The sequence below is a fragment of the Muscardinus avellanarius genome (genome assembly GCF_963383645.1).
Source record: "Muscardinus avellanarius genome assembly, chromosome: 4".
Lineage (NCBI taxonomy): Eukaryota > Metazoa > Chordata > Mammalia > Rodentia > Gliridae > Muscardinus > Muscardinus avellanarius.
The window spans coordinates 157,372,677-157,394,636 of NC_137789.1; the positions used below are offsets into that span (position 1 = coordinate 157,372,677).

At 46.0% G+C, this 21,960-nt stretch overlaps 1 protein-coding gene across 10 annotated transcripts in view; it reads left to right on the top strand.

The window, feature by feature from the left end:
- DOCK1 (dedicator of cytokinesis 1) overlaps positions 1-21,960 on the top strand; it is a gene marked incomplete at both ends in the record, with an annotated part of 504,224 nt that overhangs the window by 124,522 nt on the left and 357,742 nt on the right. For all 10 annotated transcript variants that reach the window (XM_080694979.1, XM_080694982.1, XM_080694983.1 and 7 more), the window contains one exon: positions 8,311-8,419. In XM_080694979.1, the coding sequence (XP_080551105.1) occupies positions 8,311-8,419 (109 nt within the window). The remainder of the gene's footprint in view (positions 1-8,310; positions 8,420-21,960) is intronic.

Below are 21,960 nucleotides of genomic sequence, written 5' to 3' on the forward strand. Positions count from 1 at the left end.
GCGGCACTAAAAGCCCTGGGCTTTCTCTTGGTTCGTGGTAGTTCACTTTAGGACAAAAGAGATGTGAAAGGGGGTAGTCTGTTACTGTGTTTTTAGGGGGTGTAGGGCACTGGGGATTGAACCCAGGGGAAGTCTACCTTTTATTTTTTATTTTTTGTAGTACTGAGGATTGAACTCAGGGCCATTCTGCCTCTGAGCTAAACCCCAAGTTCTATTTTTTTTTTTTTTTATTCCAAAACCAGGTTTCACTAAGTTGCAGAGGGCCTCATGAGGTTTCTGAAACTGGCCTTGGAACAGAGATCCTCCTGTCTCAGCCTCCTAAATATTGGGATTACAAGCGTGCAACACCACGCTTGGCTGGGGCATACTACCTTGAAGCTATACCTCTAGTTCTTTTTATTTTTAAATTTTGGAACACGGTCTTGTTAAGTTGCTGAGGCTGTCCTCAAACCTTCGATTCTCCTGCCTCAGCCTCCCAAGTCCTGGGATTACAGGTGTGCACCACCATGCTCCATTTAAGCGTTGAAGTGGACTTGTCTTTGGAGGGTGGCCATTCGTGGGTGAATCTACCATGAGCCATGTTGGTGGATACTGGCTGATCTAGCATGCCATTCTTCCTCTAGCATGTTCTATACACAAAGATGGGGTTCATGGATCCAGGTCCCCCTGAATCATAGAACACACGTTGCTCTTTTAAAAACACAGCCCTCGTGACATATTATGAATAAAAGTGGGAACTGAAATTGGGTGAGTCCAAATCAACATCATCTCACTTCCTTTTTACTGTATTTTTATTTGCCTAAAGTAGACATGGTCGGAGTTCCCAGAGAAAGGAAAGAATTCCACATCCGATCTTACATATGCCGTGCTAGCAGTGAAGCCACAGCAACATATTTTCAATGCTGCATGTACTCACAAACAGGTGTTCGTGACCCAGGTCACAAACTGACCCAGGGTCTCAGAGGACCCATGGTTTCAGAGGACCGAGTGCAGTCCTATGGAGAAAGACTCCAGGTTGGAAGGCAGCTGTCTGTTATCCTCGATTAGAATCGCAAACGAATGCTCATTGTCTTCGCTTGTTACGGTTAGATGTGACTCTAGAGGAATAAGTCATTCCGCTGTTGGGTGTGAAAGAGATTATGGGAAGCCAAGCTATGTTCTCCCTAGATGTATGATTCCATTTGAGGAAAGCTCCTTCTATGAAAATGGACCTCTTGGCCCCCTCAATCTCTCTTTTGTTATTAATTATAAATCTCTGATTACTCAACATGAAAGTCTGTGTGAAGGTGGAAGGATGGATTCAGAAGAAGGTGACAGTCAGGCGCTGTGGGTTTTGTTGGGTTTCACTGGAAGCATTTTAACCCGTGTGCTTTGTGGTCCCCGGGATGTTGAATCGGGTTTGACGATGTGTGTCTTCTCTCCAAATACACTGACAACTTTCCTGGTTATTCAGAGGCTGGTGATTATCAGAATGTTTCATGCCAACCAATGTGTTTCCGCTGTCATAGAAAAGGCTGAATCTTTTACACAACAGCACTGCTTCAGAAAAGATTGAGGTCACCGAGGTGGACCAGTAATGAATAATTTCTCTGCTTCTCTCTTTAGTCTCTGTCAATTTCAAAATCCAAATGGCAGCAGATCTTAGAACCATGGCCCCTAAGATTTATTTAGCTTGATCAGTCTTACCCGCGGCTAGGAATGATTGGCTATTCCCAAAAGAAACTCCGGATTGATAGCTTCCCTCGATGATGTGCGTTTTGATTTTCCCACTTGACTTGGAGCCCTGAGGAAGATTCTGGATTTCAAACAACTTGCCTCGAAGAGTCCATAATGCCCTCAGCTCCTTTTTCCTTCCTGCCCCACCATCCTTAGAGTCTGTCTCGTTATTATGGTCCCAACGTGGCCCTTGCCCCTCCTGCCATCTAGTCTGTAGTCCAGACAGTGGGAAGGAGAAGCCATGGGGTGCAGCTATGCCAGCCCCTCTCCTTAGGAAGGGCCTCCCTGCCTCTGAGCCCTTGTCCCTTCATCTCATTGCTTAAACAATGTCCCTTGACCATCGGCTGAAAGGGAGGCTGGAAGGCAGGGATCCGTAGGTGGGTTTAGTGATGCTTGCTGCAAATTCAGAGTTGCTTCCTGTTTCTAGTATCTCTTTCATTTTATTTTATTTATTACTATTATTTATTATTGCAGTACTGAAGATTGAACCCAGGGGTCTTCTCCCATTGAATGATAACCTCAGCTCTTATTTTTTATTTTGAGATGGGATCTCAGTAAGTTGTTGAGGCTGACCTCAAACCTGAGATCCTCCTGTCGCAGCCTCCCATGCACTGGAATTAGAGGCATGTGTTCCCACACTTGACTTCTTTTCGATTTTAAGTTGTCGATGCCCTTAGTGCCCCACAGATGCTCTGTCTCCCTGGTTTGCATGGACGTGGGGTGAAATATGTGGCTGACTCTTGCCCATGACACAGGAGCTGCTCGGCATTCCAGTGCTCAGGAATGCCTTCCCCTCGTGTGCTGAGCTCAGACCTGGTTTTCTGGACCTGCCTCTGTCCCAGCAGGAGCCAGCTTGATCCTGAAACTGAGTTTCTTTGCGGTGAAAACTTGCTTGTCAGAGAACTGAGAATCTCATAGCAGCTTCTCTAAGAGCCCGGAGGCATCTGTGGCCACTGACGTCCCTGTCTGGAAAGCCCCGATCTTTCTAGCCATTATACAGGGACCAAGGTGGTACTGATGGGCAGAATCCTTCTCACTTTTCCTCTGTCTTTCCTCTTTCCTCCTCCTTCCATCAATATGTAATGAACATTTGATCCCTGTCTCTATCCCAGACATTAATATTTTCATGATCCTTTTCATTTGTTAGTTTTGTTTACCTGAACATTTCCTAAGTGCAAATCGTGGCTGCCTATTAGGATTCTTGAGCAGAGGGAAGGACCTGTTGTTCCTTTCAAAATGTAGAACATGGTTGCAGCCAGATTGTGTTTGAATGACTTCTCCCCTTTAAATCTATGGACCCAAACCATGGGGAAGATGTTTTAGTATCTTGCAGATTCTATTGGAGGAAAAAGGTCAGGACCTAACAATCACAGTCCATGGGGCAGATCTTGGCCCTTCCTCCTGCTGTCCTGCTCCTGTGGCTCCCGCGGCCCCACCCAGCATCCATCTGTGCCATCTGGGGCTTGGCTGCAGGGGCAGCCACATTTCTGCTGTGAGGAGAGCCAGCAGAGGCCTTGGTTCAGGGTCCCACACAGATGTCTAGAATGTTTGATTGTAAGAAGCTGTAAGCAGGTCTCGTGTGGGGTGTTTTCAGCGGCGGGATGAAAACAACCCAGGGCTCTCATTTTTTACCTGCAACACATTCGTTACCTTGGGAGAAAAACAATTGTGCTCACAGTTGGAATTGACAAGTGTGTTTTTCTTTTTGCAGTCGGGAACAAACTTTTGGGGTCTATTGTTTTTCTTCTTGCAAAATGCTCGGCTGTGTTTTCATAGGAGGCCGTTGCTTTGTGAAATTCTAGAAATAATCAACACAGATTTTTCTTCCAAAGAACAAAGAGGTGAAACTTGGGAGAGGAAGATGTTGAAGCTGATCCTAGTTCGCTCACCGTCTTTCCGCCTGTGCAAGTCCACGCTTTCTGTGTTGTTTAGAAAGCTCGTTTCGTCTAGAAATGGGAACAGCTCTTTCAAAGCTCTAGCCCAGACATTTGGTTCGTAGGGAACCTGCTGAAAGAGTCCTAGCTGCCAGGGGCATTTCTTCGCTCTTCTGTTGCTTGTGTTTTCTGTGTGGGTGGATCCCATTAACGAGAATGCCAGAAACCAGACACATCGTGCATCAGACTTAAATGACTAAACCCTCCTCTGCCTGTCCTGGGCTTGGGAGAGTATTTACCTGTTATCTGGTGCTAGCTTTGTGAATAATTAGTTATCGACCATGAATAAGTTATGTAGATCCTTCTACCACTCCTTGGGTCACAAAAGAGAATGCTCCTTAGCTAGGTGTGATGGCTCATGCTTATAATGCCAGTCTCTGGGAGGCTGAGACAGGAGGATCGCAGGTTTGCAGCCAGCCTCAGCTACTTAGCGAGGCCCTCTTCAACCTAGTGAGACCCTTTTTCCAAATAAGGAATAAAAAATAGGGCTGGGGATGTAGGTTGGAGGTAGAATGCCTCTGGGTTCCATCCCCAGGACAACAAAACAAAACAAACCCTCAAAAAATAGAATGTCCCCACTAGACAAAGATCCTGTCATTCCTTGTATATTATTTAAATAGAGCGAGGCACGCAGAGCTATTTTATTCCTCTATACTCTGTCTTTAGCCCTCTGAGCTCTTCTTCCCAGTCTTTCCTTCATCTTCATTTCCACCAAGTAGGTCAACCAAGGGGCATTTCCTGGGTTAGTGGCAATAGGTAAAATTCTCTGCCTTTTATTATAAAAAGATGCTGGGTATAGTCCTAACCAGGTTGATGGGTAGCAGAAAAACTTAATAAGAATTCATCCTTGAAAGGTTCTTGATAAAATTTTAAATATATTAAAGATTCATTAATTATGCTTTATAGATTTTGAAGCAGTGTTATTATAGGCCTACAGATTTAAAATTGTGATGTATTTTTTAAGGATTTACTTCTTAACATATTTTTTAAAATTTTATGGTTGGTATCTGTCACCAACTAGAACTAAGGGATCCCTTTTTTCATCCTTTTATTTTCAGTCATTTTGTGCCTTTAGATTTAAGATGTGTCTATTAAAAGCAGTACATACCGTATTTTTATTTCATCCAGTCTGACAGTGTCTGAGTACTTTATTCGTTTACATGTCAACCTAATTTACAAAATCAGAGAGAGGGTTTCTTCAAAGGATAATGGTATTTGCTTGTGAATTTTCAGTGCAGTAAGAATAGCAGAGTACTGGAATAAGAGCATGTGTGCACAGTAAAGTATGGGTGTGCTCAAGAGGGTAAGGCAAGGGGAGGCTTTAAAAAAAATGAAGATTACATTAGATATTTGAAACTATAGTCCATGGCCACCGTGATTAGTAATGAGTGTCCTTCCTTGGTTGGACAGACAGTAGCATCTGGTTAGATGCCCTGGTAGAATTACTTCCATTTATTTATATATTTACTTGGTACTGGGGATTGAAGCCAGGGGCATTTTACCTCTGAGCTACATCCACAGCCTTTTTCCTTTTGAAATAGAGTCTGTCTAGGTTGCAGAGCCTGGCCTCAAACCTATGATCCTTCTCTCTTGGCCTCCCAAGTACTGGGATTAAAAACATGAGCCTGCCGGGCGTGGTGGCGCACGCTTGTCATCCCCGCGCTTGGGAGGCAGAGACAGGAGGATCGCGCAGGTTCGAAGCCAGCCACGTGCGCTGGCTTAGGAGACCCTGTTTCCAAATAAAAATGTAAAAATAGGCCTGGGAGTGTAGCCCAGAAGTAGAAGGGCTTCCAGGAGCCCCAGTACCACAAAATAAATAAATAAATAAATAAATAAATAAAATAAAATAAACAAATTAAAAATAAGAACATGAGCCACCACCTGACTTACAGTGACTTCTTGCACAAGGCTGGCGCGGCCTCTGTGCCGCCTGTGGTTCTGGCCCTCAGCCAGGCATGCCTGAGACCCTTTCCTTCCTTTACAGCCTCCCCTCCAGGTCGAGCTAGAAAAAGAGAATGCTATCTCATTTCCTCCTTCCTCTTTTTGTGCTAATTACCATGCATTTTAAATCCACATGGGTTTTAAATTCCATTGGAGATCACTGTATTCTCTATCTTATGATCGCTTTTCATCCCTACTTCAATTCCATGTTTTTCTCTGGAGTCATTTTCTTTCTGTGAAAGGAACTCCCCACAGATTTCCTTCTGTAGAGGTTCACAACAGGCTTTCTGCCCAAGATTATTTATTTTGTCTTTGCGTTGGAAGGCGATCTTCCTTGAATACAGCATTCTAGATCCTTTCTCTCCTTGCTCCTCATTCCCGTTGAGAAGGCAGTTTTCAGACTTACTGTTCTGTTTCTGAAGGTACATGATGTTTTTACTATTTTCAGGGCCATTGCTGTTTGTGTCCGGGGTTGTTTGCAGTCTTGCTGTGGGATGCACAGGGATGCTCGGCTCTCTATCTGCCCTATGTTGCGTCTTTGAGGGGTTAGACTGAGGTCTGCCATTAGTCGTAGAAGACTCATGGCCGTTATCTCTGGCCATGTGTGTTTATCTTGCCAATCCCTTCTTTTCCTTCTGTCCCCTCAGTTGATGGCTGTTTGACCTCCTCCCGGTGTCTCTACTCCCCAAGCACTCACTTTTGTGTTTTCCTCCTCTCTCCTCTTCTTTGGTTATTTTCTTGCGACCTATCTTCCATTTTACTAATTCTATCTCTTGCTGCGTCTCTTTTCTACTTAACTCTTATAAGTTCTTAATTTTAGATATATTTTAAATTTAGAAATTTGATTTTAATCTTTTCTATAAATTTATTTCTCTACTAGAATATCTGGCTGTCTCAATCTTTCTATTTTCCATAGCCCATGTTTCTATTTTTGCTATTAATAATTGGAGTTATTGTTATGTTATTATTTACAAAATACAGTGTCAAGACCACCTGTTGCTCTGTTGGTCTTTTTATTCTTTTCTTCGACTTGGCCAAGTGTTCTGCTTTTCAGCTGAGTTGGGAGGCAAGACTATATATACAGAACTGTGGTGATGTGACCTTGCAGAGCTGGCGCTTCCTATCCTCTCTGAGAAATTGGGGAATCCCTGGCTCTCAGTAGATACCGCACCCCCCAAGGCTGCACTGAGCTTCACCCACGCTGCACTTCACCTGCTCAAGGTTTTCTGAGGTTTACCCCGAAGTCGGCTGTCAGGGCTTCTCACCCTGACTTTTTCCAAACTCAAGTCCTTCTCTCTGGAGACTGATGAAAATTCCACTTTCCCCTCTAGAGTGTTTTCTTCTGGTCCTCAGCCTTGCACCCCATGCCGGGGGAATGGGCAATCCTGGGGTAGGGGAGACAGCCAGCTTGCAGCCACTCCAAGTGTTTGCAGCAGTCTGCTAAATATTTCCCTGACATCTGTGAGAGGAAGTTCACGACTCTATCATTATAATTGTTTGGTACATCATTAAGCAAACCTCTGTTTGAAAACTTCTATTTACAAACCAGATATGCTGGATTGCAATTTCCCATTTTATACAGAAGTCCTTGCTCTACAATGGAACTCATTTAAATGTGCGATTACCTCTAGGGTAATTAATTATCACTTAGTTTACAAAATTTTCCATTGTACACAAGTTTTCAGGTAGGGTATACTTTTAATTAGGCAGAAAACTAGTCAGTATTAATAAAACATCTGAGTAGCAACATTATAAAATGCAAATGTGTTGCTTTTTAGTAAAACAGCAACCCGAAGAAACTGCTAATAAATAATTTATAGGAGAAGCTTATTTACAATTAGGAACATATATTAGCATACATGTAACCAGTGTGCAACTTCCTTGTCTTTGTTGACACTGGGGATAGAACCAGGAAGGGTTCTGGCTCTGAGCAAACCACTGAACCCCTTTTTTTTATTTTGAAACAAGGTCTCGCTAAGTTACTGAGATGTTTGAATAAGTTGCTCAGGCTGGCCTCAAATTTGTGATCTTCCTGTCTGAGCCTCCCAAGTACTGGGGTTACAGGCATGTGCCACCAGGTCTGGTTTCTTTATCTCATCCTATCACCATCCTCATCAATTTATTGAATGTGCCAAAGCTCTTGAAAAGTTGTCAGTTACCATTGGTCCTAAGATGAATGAATTTGTATCATCATTACCCTGAAATAAACTAATTTTGAGCTTACTGTTATGTCATTTTCAAATGGTAATAAGATCATGTTAAATTCAGCCAATTAAGTGTTCTCATGAATGTTAATTATATAACATTATGGGTTTAAAGATAACAGCAGAACACACACCAAATTAAGCCTCATTATTTTGGGGTGAAATTAAAGCTGAATTTCTTCATCCTCATTACCTCTGCTTTTCTTCCTTCTGCCTCTGTCTTCTTCCTTTCTTCCCCTTCTGTATATTTTCTGTGTTTTCCAGACTTACAATGTATGTCATATTACAGTGGAAACCATAGTATCCTGAATACGCAGGAATCATTGACTAAAATCATTAAGACACATCCTCTCAGGCGGAGGTGGCTGCACCCCTGCCCGTCTCCCTCACTGACTCCCTCACTAATCTGACGGCCAGGTGGCCTCGGGTGTGTCCAGGGCGGGGGAGTGCCTGCGCCCTCCCTGTCCCAGGTCCCTTCTGACCTAGGCCCCACGGTGTCCTGTGCTTCCTTGCAGACTCTATGAAGACAAGGGCGAGGCCGACTTCGTGGAGTCCTTGCTGCAGCTGTTCCGCTCAGTCAACGACATGATGAGTAGCTCCTCTGACCAGACCGTCAGGGTGAAGGTGGGTCCCCGCCGTACTCGCCATGCAGAGCCACCATCCCTGCCTGCGCTGGGAAGGGCTGGAGCCCAGGACCCCGGATGCGAGCAGACCCCAGAGTCTGTGATGATGAGCCTCGCCATGCTCCATTGGCGGTGATGCCTCGTCCTCCCCGCGTGCACTTAAATATTTCCTTTGCTCACCTCCTGGGTCCTGTGCCAGGGGAGCCTCTGGGCTTCCTCTATGTGAACAGGGGGTGAGAGCCCTGTATCACATCTAACTGGCCAGGGTGTCTTGCTCCCCGTGGCTCCGGAGGCTGAGGCGATGGGGCTGCGGGCATCCATTAGACCGCGGGCCCTGCTAAACAGCCGCATTGCATCCTGTGGTCCAGCAGATCATTGCCTGTGAGAAAGAACAAGGCATGCGCCTGGCTGTCATCCTCTCTCCTACCTTAGATCTCTCCCTGTTGTCCTGCACAAGAATAACGTGTGTGTGTGTGTGTGTGTGTGTGTGTGTGTGTATGTGTGTGTGTGTGTGTGTGTGAGAGACTGAGGATTGAATCCAGGAGCATTCTGTTTCTGCGCGATACCCCCAGTCCTACTTTTTATTTATTTATTTTTATATTGAAATAGGGTCTTGCAAGGTGAATGAGAGTCCTCGGTTGCTAAGGCTGTCCTGGAACCTGCAATCCTCCTGTCTCAGCCTCCTAAGTACTGGGACTACAAGCATGAACCACCATGCCCAGCTGAGTGATATCTTTTGCTCCTAGGAAGCGGTAGTGACTTCCAGAGCACGCTGGCATGGAGGTGCCCAGGAATCGGGTGGGGGAGGGCCCATGGAACAGCCCCAAGTCTCCATGTCAAGCTTGGGCATCCCAGTTAGGGTGTGTTTTATGGGCTGATGCCGTACGGGACCCTGTGATTGGCACTTGCTGTCTGTGATCATTCCTTCAGTGAATCAGAATCTCCCATGCGCCTTAATTAGCAGCTGTCACTCCCTGCCCAGCGCCGCTCCCATTTTTCTTGCTTTTCTCTGTGAATGCTCTTTTAATATCTAATTCTAGGAAGCCTTCTTATGGCTATTCCCTTAACGTTCTGGGTGAATGGTTTCCCAGCTTTGTAGTTTTGCCAGGTGATCTGGTACAAAGGAGTGTTTTCTGGTTGCTTTGACCCAGGGAACCCACAGGCTGCAATACAATAGAGCCTCCGGGGTCCTCACCACCGTTTGTGGACCTGCGCATGAATTTGTTTTCAAAGTTGATGATCCAGAAAAAACTGGGTGGTGTCTTAGTTATTCTGGCAACCAAAGCCTCCTTATTGCTTCAAGGTTAAAATTAGCAATGTGACTTGGTACATTTACTACCAAAGCCAGTGCCATTTTAGCAAAACAGACGCACATTGTGTAAGAATAGATAAAAATTACAGGAAGTTGCGTGCCCAGAAGTAATTTTAGATTGCTAAATATATTCTTACATTATTAAATTTGATTGGCTTTGACTTGTGTCTGCCTGCCTCCCGGAAGTCAAATCATTTACTGGATCCAGACTGGGAAGGCTGTCTTTTCCGTGGGTGTTTTCTGGTAAAAGCTGAGCGAATTCGGTGACATTTGTGTACTGATGCAAACCTCGGGCCTGCAGGACAGATGCCCGGGCCTTGTTCAGCGGCTTGCCTCCCTCACTGCTAACGTGGTCTTGTACATTTCATGTTAGTCCCTTTCAGCATTTGAGATTTAAGGGTTTGCATTAAGACACCCTGGTTGGGGCATAGTGTTCAGTCTTTCAGTTTTGCATGTTGATATGGAAAGACCACTGGGCATTTATCAGGGGTTGGTCATTGTTTTCCAAAGCTGGCCCTTGCTGGCCGCTTTGGCTTGGGGGAAATGTCTGCATCCCCTTTCGGTGACCTGGAGGTCCGTGTGGCCTTGTGCGTGATCGTGGGAGATCTGATTGTCAGAGCGCACACTCAGAAGTCACTTTTTCAGAACAGACCACCACCCACATCCAGAGCAGAGTCAGCCACGGGGTTCCATGCCTCAGGGAGGGAAGGCAGGGCATAATGGATTCCCAATAAACAAGGCCTCAAATGAGACTTCACCCACTGCCATTTTTCATTTGATTTAGTGACTTTATTTTGCGTTATTGGGGATGGAACCTGGGGCATTCTACCTCCAGGCTATACCCCCTGCCCTATTTTCTATCCTTTATTTTGAAACAGGGTCTCACTGAGTTGCAAAGGGCCTCGCTAAGTAGCTGAGGCTGTCTATGAACCATGATCTTCCATCTTAGCCCCCTGAATGCTGGGATTACAAGCGGGCACTGCCATGCCCGGCTTGGTTTAGTGACACATTTTTACCAGGATCACTTAATTTGAGAAGTCACACGCAGGGTAGAGCACTGGGCAGGGCTTCTTGCCTGGCTATTGTGAGTGTGGGCATGGCTTCCTTCTCTCCTCTCCCTCAGGTGGCCATGCTGGTCCCCTCCGGTCCCCAGGCCCTACTCTGCGATGTCTGGGTGCTTTGGGAGACAGACCCCCCTGGTGCACCCCTTCACTGTCCTCAGTTAGTACCTCCAACCTCAGGACTGTGGCCCAACTCTTGAAAAAAATGTATTGGGATAAATTTTCGATGTTTTTCATGTTCAGTGCTTTGAGTATATGCATGTTGCCTCATCACCGTCACCACTCTCTCTTATTAATTTTGTTCTTTTTCTCAGCTGGAAACTCCATACTCCATAAGCACTGAGCCCCCACTGCCCCACCCACTTCCTTCTCCCTGCAACCCACTGCTCCACTTGGTAATTTTTTTTTTTTTTTTTTGGTGCTGGGGATTAAACCCAGGGTCCTTCTACCTTTGAGCTTCACCCTGAGTTCTTTTTATTTTGCAACATGGCCTCAGTAAGTAGCTGAGGCTGGCCTTGAACCTGGGATCCTGATCCTTGTGTCTCAGCCTCCTAAGTACTGAGATTACAAGCCTGTGCCACCACGCCCGGCCACAATTCCTCAGGCCTTTTGATTCCTCTTTGTGTTTACCTTAGCAGCTGCTTCTAGCAGCTTCTCCTGCTTTGGGGAATGGTTTCTGGTCTGTTTGCTGCACTTGTCCGTCATCTCCCTGGTCACCAGTTCTATCTATCTTCATTTCTCTGCACAGAAAGAAGTCCATCCCTGTGCCCAAAGGCGACTGCTTCTTCTCCAGGGCTGCCCTAGGGATAGTGCGCCTCCCACCAGCTCTTCTCTGGTGTTTTGAGACAGAACTGGTACCTCCTTTCCACAGGGTTGGACGAGTGCTCTGTAGTAGATGCTTTGGCTAGAAAGATGGAGGCCCCGTTCCTTGTGGCACCTCCCATCTGCAGAATGTCTTGTGTACACATCGGGAAGCAATGACAGGACATTGATGGCATGCCACAAAGCCGGGCGAGTCTGCAGCGGAGGCCCAGGCAGAGTCAGGCGGACCTGGGCACCGCCTTTCCTGGAGCCGACCAGAGGGATGGCCCTACTGTGCGTTGGCCATTCGTGGGTTGCTCTGCCCGATGGAGGGGTTTGGAGCCTTGCCATCAGCGTTACTGCAGGCGCTGACATTTCAATTCACTTCCTCAAATCTTTCTACCATCTCTCTGGGATCCCGTACACAACCTAGCCACAGCCTGTTGTTCTGTCTAGGACTGAGATTTTTAGAATATTTTTTTTTTAAAGGAAATTCTAACATTGTGCCACAGTAAGAAATGAATTCTTACTCATGGTGTGTTTGTGAGTGTGAGTGTGTTGAGTGTATGTGTGTGTGTGTGCATGTGTATTATATGTGTGTACACATGTGGGATATGAGTATACTAATACTGTGTAGGTGTTTGTGTATAACTGCATGCACAGGTAGGTATATTGTATATATATTTTATGTGTGCACACATCTTTATGCTTGGACATTTATATGTGGTATGTATATTAGTGTTGCATATGTGCATATGTTTATGTGCCTGTGTGTATATGTATGTATATGAGTATGTGTGTATTATGTAAATGAATCTGAAAAATTGTTCATGAAAGATATTTATCCTTATTCCAAGTGAAGTATTTGGGCATTTTTTATTATAGTCTCCTTTAGTCTACACCAATGCTTCACACACACACACACACACACACACACACACACACACACACACACACACACACGCTGGTTGACAGACACTGTCTTCCATGAGTGGCTAATGGGTTTTGGGCCACATTTGAAAGTCAGTGCCCTTTACCATTTTTTAGGGCTCTTCCCAGTCACTCTTGGGTGGTGTATTATGGAAATAATTTCATGAGTTTTCGGCATTTCTTCCATTGTCTTGTAGAGCCCCAGGTTCCAGCGCTCAGGCATGCAGATTGGACTGGGGTGAAGATTAATTGAATTTGTGGCCCCCCAGGCTGCGGTTGGCACACAGATGTGGGAGGGCTTGTCTTCCTAGCGGGCATCCTTCCCCGGGGAGCAGCCCTCCCGGCCTCTTCCCATTCTAGCCACCTCACCCTGCGTTTCCATCTGGCCTTCTTAGAAAGGAACTGTGTTGCAAGAAACTATTCTGTAATCTCAGGAAATAGAGCTGATGGGTGAAGTTTACCCTCTGAAAGGTAGAGTTTTAATTCCCTGCAAAAGAATCCTCTGATTTGCACTGAACCCTCTGCCTGCTTCTGTCTCACCCCTCATTCTTCCTCAGGTGAAGTTCTTGCAGCTCTTTGTCTGCTTACCTCTGAGCTAGCCTCTGGGGCCCACACTGCTCCTCAGAGTTGCAGGCCTAGGATTTCACTGTCCTCAGGAGAAACAGCCTATGTGTGCTTGGGTGGCGACAAGGACGGGCTGGCTGGGCCAGGGATCCTCGTGGCAGAGGCCACCCAGCTCCGACCTGTACTGCTGTGCCTCGTCGCCAGCAAAGGCACCTGCACCATGCCCATGCCCACGGCCCTCAGCTTTCCCTCTTTCTGTGCAGGTTAATCAAGACTAAGAGAATCATATATCATCTTACCTCTCAGGTTGCACTGTCTGCATTTTGCCTCTGCTTTTTATTTATTTTGCTGGTGCCTTGTGCTCACACGTCGGGGCGCAGCTCAGGGTGACGGGGCGCACACGCGCACACGCTGGCTGAGCCCCCCAGCTCCCGCCCACTGCCTCTCCCTCCCTCCTTCCCGTGCTCAGCACAGGGGTTGTCTTTGATGAGTCCGTGTGTGCACCTCGTGTCCGTTGACGGGCTCCCTTTCTGAGTCTTCCTCCCCTGCCCTCCCCTCCTTCACTCCACCGAGGTTTCTCCTCCTCTGCTCAGAGACCCTCCTGTGTCCGTTTCTCCCCATCTTCCCCAGATGAGGGGAAAATCCGCCCTTTCACTGTTGGTGGCTGACTAATCTCACTTAGCCTAATATTCTCCAGTTTCATCCATTTTTCTGCAAATGACATCGTTTTGTTCTTCTTTATTGCTGAGTAGAATTCCATTGTATGTCCCAGAATGTTGTAATCTATTCATCTGTTGATGAATACCTAGTCTGGTTCCATAGTTTGGCAATTATGAATTGTGCAGCTATAAACATAGATGTGTGTGCATTACTGTGGTGGTCTGATTTCAACTCTTTTGAGTAGATACCTAGAATTCATATAGCTAGGTCTTTATAATTGAGTGGTTCCCCCTCATGTCTATATAACCACACGTATGAAGGCCTACTCACAGACATGTCTATAGAGTTGTTCCTTACATCTGTAGGAGATTGGTTCTATGACCCTCCAACAGACACCAAAACTGGAGGATGGCAAAATCCATCCAGAGAAGGGCATAGTATGGCTGTGGATGTGGCTTAGAGGTAGAGCACTTGCCTAGCAGGCCCTAGACTCAGTTCACTCTCCAGCATGGTAAACAAACAAACAAACAAACAAGAAGGAGGAAGCAAAAGAACATTGTGTTTGCATATAACCCAGGCACATCCTCCTGAATATTTAAATAATATGTAAATTACTTACCTAATACAATGTAAATAGTTGTTATACTGTATTTTTTAGGAAACAGTGATGATAAAAAATTCTGTATATGTTCAATACAGTCTTTTTAAAAAAAGTGTTTTCAAGCCCAGCATGGCTGCACACGAGTGTATTCCTAGTACTTGGGAAGCTGAGACAGGAGGCTTGCAGGTTCGAGGCCAGTCTCAGCAACTTAGAGTGATAACTCTAAATTAGGATCTCCTCAACTTGTTGAGATCCTGTTACAAAATAAAAAATAAAATAGGGCTGCAAGGTGTGGCTTGAAGGTAGAATGCCCCTGGGTTCAATTTTCAGTACCCCCCACCAAATAACCAAAAACCAACCAACCAAACAAATGCAAAGCAAGTCCTTTTGATCTACATTTGATTAAATCGACAACCGTGGAACCCAAGAATATAGAGGGCTGACTATATATAAAATAGGCACAGAGCCAGGCGTGGTGGTACATGCTTGTAGTCTCAGCATTTGGGAAGCTGAGACAGGAGGATCGCGGTTCGCGGCCAACCTCAGCTACTTAGTGAGGCCCTTTGCAACTCAGTGAGACCCTGTTTCAAAACAAAGAATAAAAAAATCCGACTGGGGGTATAGCTCGGAGGTAGAATGCCTCTGGGTTCCATCCCCAGTACTGCAAAAATAAATAAATAAATAAAAATAAAACCCCCTAAAAATAGGTACAGAATATATTTTTATGTACATCCCAACCATGTACCCTTTTAAATTTTTCATCTTTTTCTGCATGTATTTTTCTAATATTTGTTAATATACTCTTCAAGCGTGTATTTTTTTAAGGTTACCTATCACCTCATGGTTGTCCTAACTTACTTACCTGGTTTCCCGTTTCAGAGCACGGAGAGGGTTTCTCGCCTGGTTTCCCTGTGTGATCCTTTCGTAATCTTCCTTGGCTGACCCTCTGTGTATGGCGACGCCGGCTCCATCTGCTTTGCTCCGAGCCTCCCAGATCGCCAGGTGCTCTGAGGTCCTGTGAAGGTCATGGCCAGGCTCGCGGCCTCTCCTCGATGGTGGGTCTGCGCTTTCATCAGGAGCTGGCCTTAAGCGCGGCCGTGGGGCTCGGCCTCCTGCTGGCGCTCTGGTCCCTGTCCTGGGATTCAGCTGCGCAGCTCGGTGGCGTGTGGCGAGGGAGCCGTCTCGTCTCGGAGCACCTGCTTTTGTGACTTAGGTTCTCTTGGCTCAGCACCTTTGGCCACAGTAGGAAAGTAGAACCGCGTTCTCTTTTGCGCCCTCACCCGGTGACTCTGGGTGTGGAGGGACTGGCCAGTATGGGTCGGGCTGTTCTAGACAAGCAAGCACCTTAGGGTGTCAGGGAGCAGGGTTAGCTGGAAGTCTCTCGAGCAGGCAGGGCAGTTTCTCTTTCACTTTCTATCCCTTGAGGCTCGCTAGGGGAGGTGACTTTGATTTGGTGATCCGTTCAGCGCAGCCAGTCCAAGGTGGCTGTGGCCATCACCAGGCTGCACCCGCAGGCCTCTCGCCTTTCCCCTGGACGAGGCTGTGAGGGCTTGGGGGGGCATTTCTTGGCTACATTGTCCAAGGATGGACTTGTGAAATGGGAATACGAGGAGGCAGCTGCGGCTGGCAGCTTGGGAGCAGCCAGTCCTGACAAGAACGGCTGTACTTGGCAGAGAATTAGCAACAGGCCATGCCTTCTGGAGAGTTCTACTGATGCACAGGAAGTGGTCCCAGAGTCCAGCAGGTGGAGAGGCCAGCCATCCTGGAAGTTGTCTTAGTCTGCAGGACCTGTGCAGCCAAATACTGGAGGCACGGTAGCGTAGAACAGGCGCCATTCGCTCCTTCACAGTTCTGGGAAGCAGAAGTCTGACGTCCGGTCTGAGCAGGGATGGCTCCTCATGTGCTTTTAGAGGATCTGGGCCTTGCTTGCCGTGGCCCTTGGCATCCTTGGCTTGTGTACTCATCATGGCAGTGTCAGCCTCCACTCTCATCTGGCAATTTCTCTGTATGTCTGTGACTTGTGTCTGTTGCTCCTCTTTTGGGGACACCAGTCATGTGAAATGTAGGGCTCCTGCTACTCAGGTATGGCCTTGGGTTTGCTTGGTCATGTCTCAAGAGAGCTCTTTCCAAGAAAGGGTACATTCACAGCTAGAGCGGTTAGGACCTGGGCGTATGCTGTTGAGGGAAATAATCCAATCCACAGAAGATGTCTTCATAGACCCCGATGTGGGTGTTAACAATACCCAGGCCATAATGGAGGGAGGGAAGGAGCAGTGCCAAGCCTTAAGCCAGGTGCCCATAGTCAGCTGGGCACACAAGGAGCTGTATCCCCCAAACTTCTCTGACCAGAGGGTGTGCACAATCATCTAGAGACACTGCGAAGAAACAGGTTCCAGTTCTGTGTCTGGGAGAGTCCACGCATAACCTCTGCAGGGATGCTGAGGTGGGTGGTCTTGGACCACTCTTTTTTTTTGTTGTTTATTTTTCTTTATTTTGCGGTACTAGTGGCAGAACTTGGAGCTATTCTACCTCTGAGCTACACCTCCAGCCCGATTTTTTTTTTTTTTTTTTTTTGAAACTGGGTCTCATTGAGTTGCAAAGGGCCTCACTAAGTAGCCGAGGCTGTCTGCGAATCATAATCCTCCTGTCTCAGCCTCCCAAATGCTGGGATTACAAGCGTGCGTCACCACGTCCGGCTCTTGGACCACTCTTTGAGTTAGGAGTGGCCAGGCCAAGCTGGCATGGAGAGCATTCCTGCAGGGGAGCCATGGGGTCCCACCTGGCACAGCCTTCTGGGCTAGCTTCTCCCAGGCCATTTGCCCTCATCTGCCCAGTTTCTAGACTATATAGATTTTACGGGTTGGGCATCCATACAGATGGTGAGATGCAGGCAACTAAAGTTGTGGTTAGTACCAATCAAGAAGCAGCCTTGGAACAAAAGGAGAGGAGGAAGTATTTTAAGGCTTGCTGTTAATGAACCTTTGGCTCAAATTGCTCCCAATTTGCTCTGCCTCAGGCTGGCTGTGTGGGGCTCTGCAGGAGGTCCCTGTCTAGCTGAGGGATGTAAGCTCACCACTGCAGCACCCCACAGGCTTCTCAGTTGTTTTCCCTAGCTAGCACTCTTCTTGTTTCCTTCCTGACATGAGCAGGACTGAGTCTAGAGTCTCTCGGCTGGCGCTGCTTGTTTGCTGGGTCTCTCAGCCCCACCTGTCCTCCAGGTTGCCCAGTGCAGCAGTAGCCCAGTGTGCAGACAAGCAAAAAGAGCCACAAAGAAAACACTTTCTGTTACCTGGTCTTCTGCAAAACAACCAGCTAGATTGGTCTTCTATGACTACTGGCCCATGCATGTCAGAATTTTTGCAGTTACAACATTGACAATTTGGGGTTAACTGCTTTTTATGTTTAATCATTAAACCCCATGCACTGTACCACATGAATGTCTAGTCATAATTATAACTGTAATGTCTGTATAGCAGTTCAGGGCCTGCACCTGAGTTGATGTGCATTTATTTGCCTAATACTAATTTTATCGAAAGATTTTTTTTAATCATTTTTTAAGAAACTGTTGACTATAGTATTTTGCTTAGGACTTTGCGACTGGAGTAATAGATTGCACTGATTGGTAGTGGGTGACGCTGATCTAGTCCTTTAATGTGAATGATTTTCTCTGTGTTGATCAACCCTAGTTCCTTCCTGTGTGAGAGGGCAGGCTGCTCACTGGGATTGCGGGGTTTGGGCCACTTCTCCTCCATCCCACGCACCCTGCCTTCTAATGACGCTCATTCCATTAGAGGTAGATAAATTCCTTCCACCATGTGACTTTGACTGGGGAGCCAGGGTGATTTCCTTCTCCTTCTCTAACCTTGGCAGTCAGAGCCCTTTCCCCGGTGCCCCTTGGACATCTGTGCCTTCTGCTGTCTTGGGTTTTGCTTCCTGCCCACATGCAAGGTGTCATCCTGCCCATTTCATTCCTCCATGATGGATTTATCTCAGTGTCCTGGGAGAGGTAGCAGTTTTACACATGGAATTGTACCTGGGAACTTGTCAGTCATTTTTTTGTTCATTTATTTTTAAGATTCATCGAGTCCTTGTGCTCATCCTACAGCGTACTCACGCTGTTCTATGACGTGGGCATGTAGCATGTGATCATGCAGGATGGAGTCTGTGTTAGTCACTTTGCATTTGTTGTGTACAAAATACCTGACCTAGCAACCTAGTGGGGGAAATACTTAGCAGAGTCTCATGGTTTCAGAGGTTTGTCCATGGTGGGCTGGCTCCATTGGGTCTGAGGTGACGCAGAATGTCATGGTGGAAGGACATGCAGAGGAAAGCTGTTCAGCTCACAGCAGCCAGGAAACATTGAGAGACAGAGAGTGGTCCAGGGATAAGAAACATCCTCCCAGGGCACACCCACTGTGACCCATAATTCCTCCAGCTAGGTCCCACTTTCCTCATGCCTTACCACTTTCCAGGATGCCCTTCAGCTATCAGTGGATGAATGCACAGATGAGGTCGGCACCCTCAGGATGCCAGAGCCCCACCTCTGCTCGCTGCTGCATGGTGGACCACACCTTCAGCACATGAGCCTTTGGGGACACTCCACATCCAGAGCGTCCCAGCGTGTAACCGTGTATATTCTCCCATTGTCATTTGAGTGGTGTCCAGCTCATCTTTTACATCTTTGGCTTGAGCACATGTGTGGATACTGTTACAGGGGCAGGTGAAGACTGCAGACTGTGTAGACATTGAGGGAGGGCTGTTCTTGAGACTGTGCTTAAAAATTCCTCCTGGGTATCATAGGATTCCACTACTCTTTCTGCAGCATGAGAAAAGTGCCCCTGTGCATCCACAGGGTGCTGGGCTATACTTGAGCAATTTTCTATTTTTGAAGGTCCTTTTTGTGCGTATCTATCTGCCACTTCTATGTACTGTACTTGTTTTAGGGTTGTGGTCTCATTTTCTTTTACACCTAGACAATATCCCGCTTCACCCCTTGGCTCCTGTCTACTTTGTGGCTGGCTGGCATTGGGGATTTGTGCAGGCATAGAGCTAGTTGCTGCTGGGTGCGTGGTTATATAATACAGCTGAGAAGACTTCTAAATGCAGACTCGCATATGGTTTGGAGAGAATTTCTCTGTGACCTCTGTCCCAATGGATTGTGCAGCACGAAATAATCCTAATCCCTTCCATTCGTTCAGTTTCTCAGTCGCCAAAGCCCTTTGATGCGTGTTATCTCTTAGGATCCTCCCAGCACCGCCCTAGTGGCTGTTCAGAAATAATAATGAAAAAGCTTTCTAAAGTGATGGGCAGAGCACATAATCGTGTAAAGTCTGTGCATTTTAATAGCTGCATTGTTGGTGGAAACATTACGATCCCCCATCCCCCGGCTCCTGTCTGCGATGTTCAAATGCAGCTCTCCTTTGGATTCCTTCAGAGAGATGTGTAAAGTGAACTGGTCTAAAATAGCTGAGGGTATTGGGTTGCAGAGAATGGGGTGCACCTCACTTCTGGAATCACATTGAGAAATGCAGCTGTTATGGGTGCCTGCCAATTCTCGATGAATTTTAAGTTTCTATGGCATGAGAGGAAATTTGGATTGCAAGTTACATAAACCTCAATTAAGCTCCAAATCAAAGAAAGAGATCCCCTGTTTATTGATAAGATGACTTGATATCACTCCGATGTCAGTTGTTCTCAACATGATGTTGAGGGTTCAGGGCAGTTCCAATCAAAATCTCTGCCAGTTATTTTGTGGCTGTTGACAATGCCATTGGGAAGTTTACATGGAAAAGCTAAAGATTCTGAACCACCAACACCATATCCCAGGCGATGAACAATGATGAAGGGCCCCACCACCTGACTTCAAGTCTTTCTCCACAGCTTTAGTAATCTAATTGCAGTGATTGAACTTTGCTTTGGAAAGAAGGAAATTAGTTGATTCCATGGTTGAGGAGTCCAAAACATTGGGCATGAGTCTGTCTAGGGTAAGACACCTGCCTACCTCTCCTGGTCTTGCCTTTTTCCCCTGGAGGGAAAAGTTGTGTTGGGGATGGGGTCAAAGCTTGCATTATTATGGTTTAATGATCTTAAAGGACACAGTGATCATCTTTTTTTTTAGGCCATGTTTATTCTCAGAAAGAGCCTCTTCCTCTAAGTGTGGGGATATTCTTGAGAAGGAAGAGTATATAAAATTGAAAACGAAATGGAGGCTTCATAATGCAGTGAGCAGAGACAGGGGCATGAGGACAGCTGGCAGGAGGGCTGGAACATTTGCAAATGCAGCTGAAGCTGGGGCAAATTTGTGACTTTTTGAAATGGGTTCTGTAGCTATTCTTTGGACCTGTCTGCTGGGCTGATGGAAAGGGTCGTTCAAGCCTTCATCTAGAATTGGTGTTCAGCCAGCATGCCAAGTAGTCCAAGCTGAGTCCTGGGAGGAGCCCGGCCTTTAAATATGCCAGCAAGAGTTTTATGGAGAACCATGTCGGCTAGTGCTACAGCATTAGCAAGTGCGGAAACGGGATATTTTATATGTGAACTTAAAAAATCATTAGCTCTGTTATAGCTGGATTGGATACTTATAAAATTTCATTAAAACTATTTTGCATAACTTTATGATGGAATAAATTATTTTGTGTATGTATAGATGAAAGTGCAGACTTTTGTAAAGTTGGATTTCTGAATCACCTGACTAGTTTACATGAGAGAGTTAGAGAATTGTAATATGGGGAGGTACATCCTGAGTGATCCCAGGAATCTAGGAACCGGGGGTCCAAGGGAGAGAAATTTAGGAACAGAGGCCTCCTGGGGGGGGGGAGGAACAGACCCCAATTTCTTGTTCCTCAGCTTATAGCTTTTTTATGACATCACCCCAGTCAGATTTTAAATTTGCACATTACATTGACATTATTTAGAATCCTGTGCTAGGCAGTATAGTTTTGATGAGGAGCTGAGCAGTATTATTCTACATGAACTGTGAATGTGACACTTTTATAATTCAAGTAGAATTATTTCTCCCCTGAGAAATCCTATACATTCAGTATGTGTATATTGAATTAAAGAAGAGGCAAATAAGAAAAAGAAAGAAAGAAACAAATAGCAATAAAGGGTGTATTTCATTAAAACAAAGCAGATTTTTTTTGCCTGTTTAAACCTTTACTAAAATACAATGATCGATTTATCATCAGAGACACTACTATTTATTTTTAGCATATATTGTGTTCTGGGTAGACTGATCATGAAGGAGGGCCAATAGTCCCCATCATCGTATTGGTAAAGCATAATAGAAGTATAATTGATTTTTTAAAAAGATGCTTTTCATAGAATTCCAAAAAAGACACATTCTGACACTAAATATTTTATATAATCACCACTGCCTATTAAAAGCAGAGAAGCTGTGTGTTATTCAGCTTCTCATTGCTATAAAAATAGGTTACACAATCAACTTATGACGGGAAAAGGTGAGTTTCGACTTAGGATTCCAGAGGATCCAGTCCATGAAGGTTTGGTCTGGTTGCTTTGGGTCGGGGGTGAAGCATCACTTCATGGCCCGAGCAGAGCTGCTCTCCCCTTTACATCTGGGAAGTGAAAGAGAGGATCAAGAAAGGCCCGGGTGC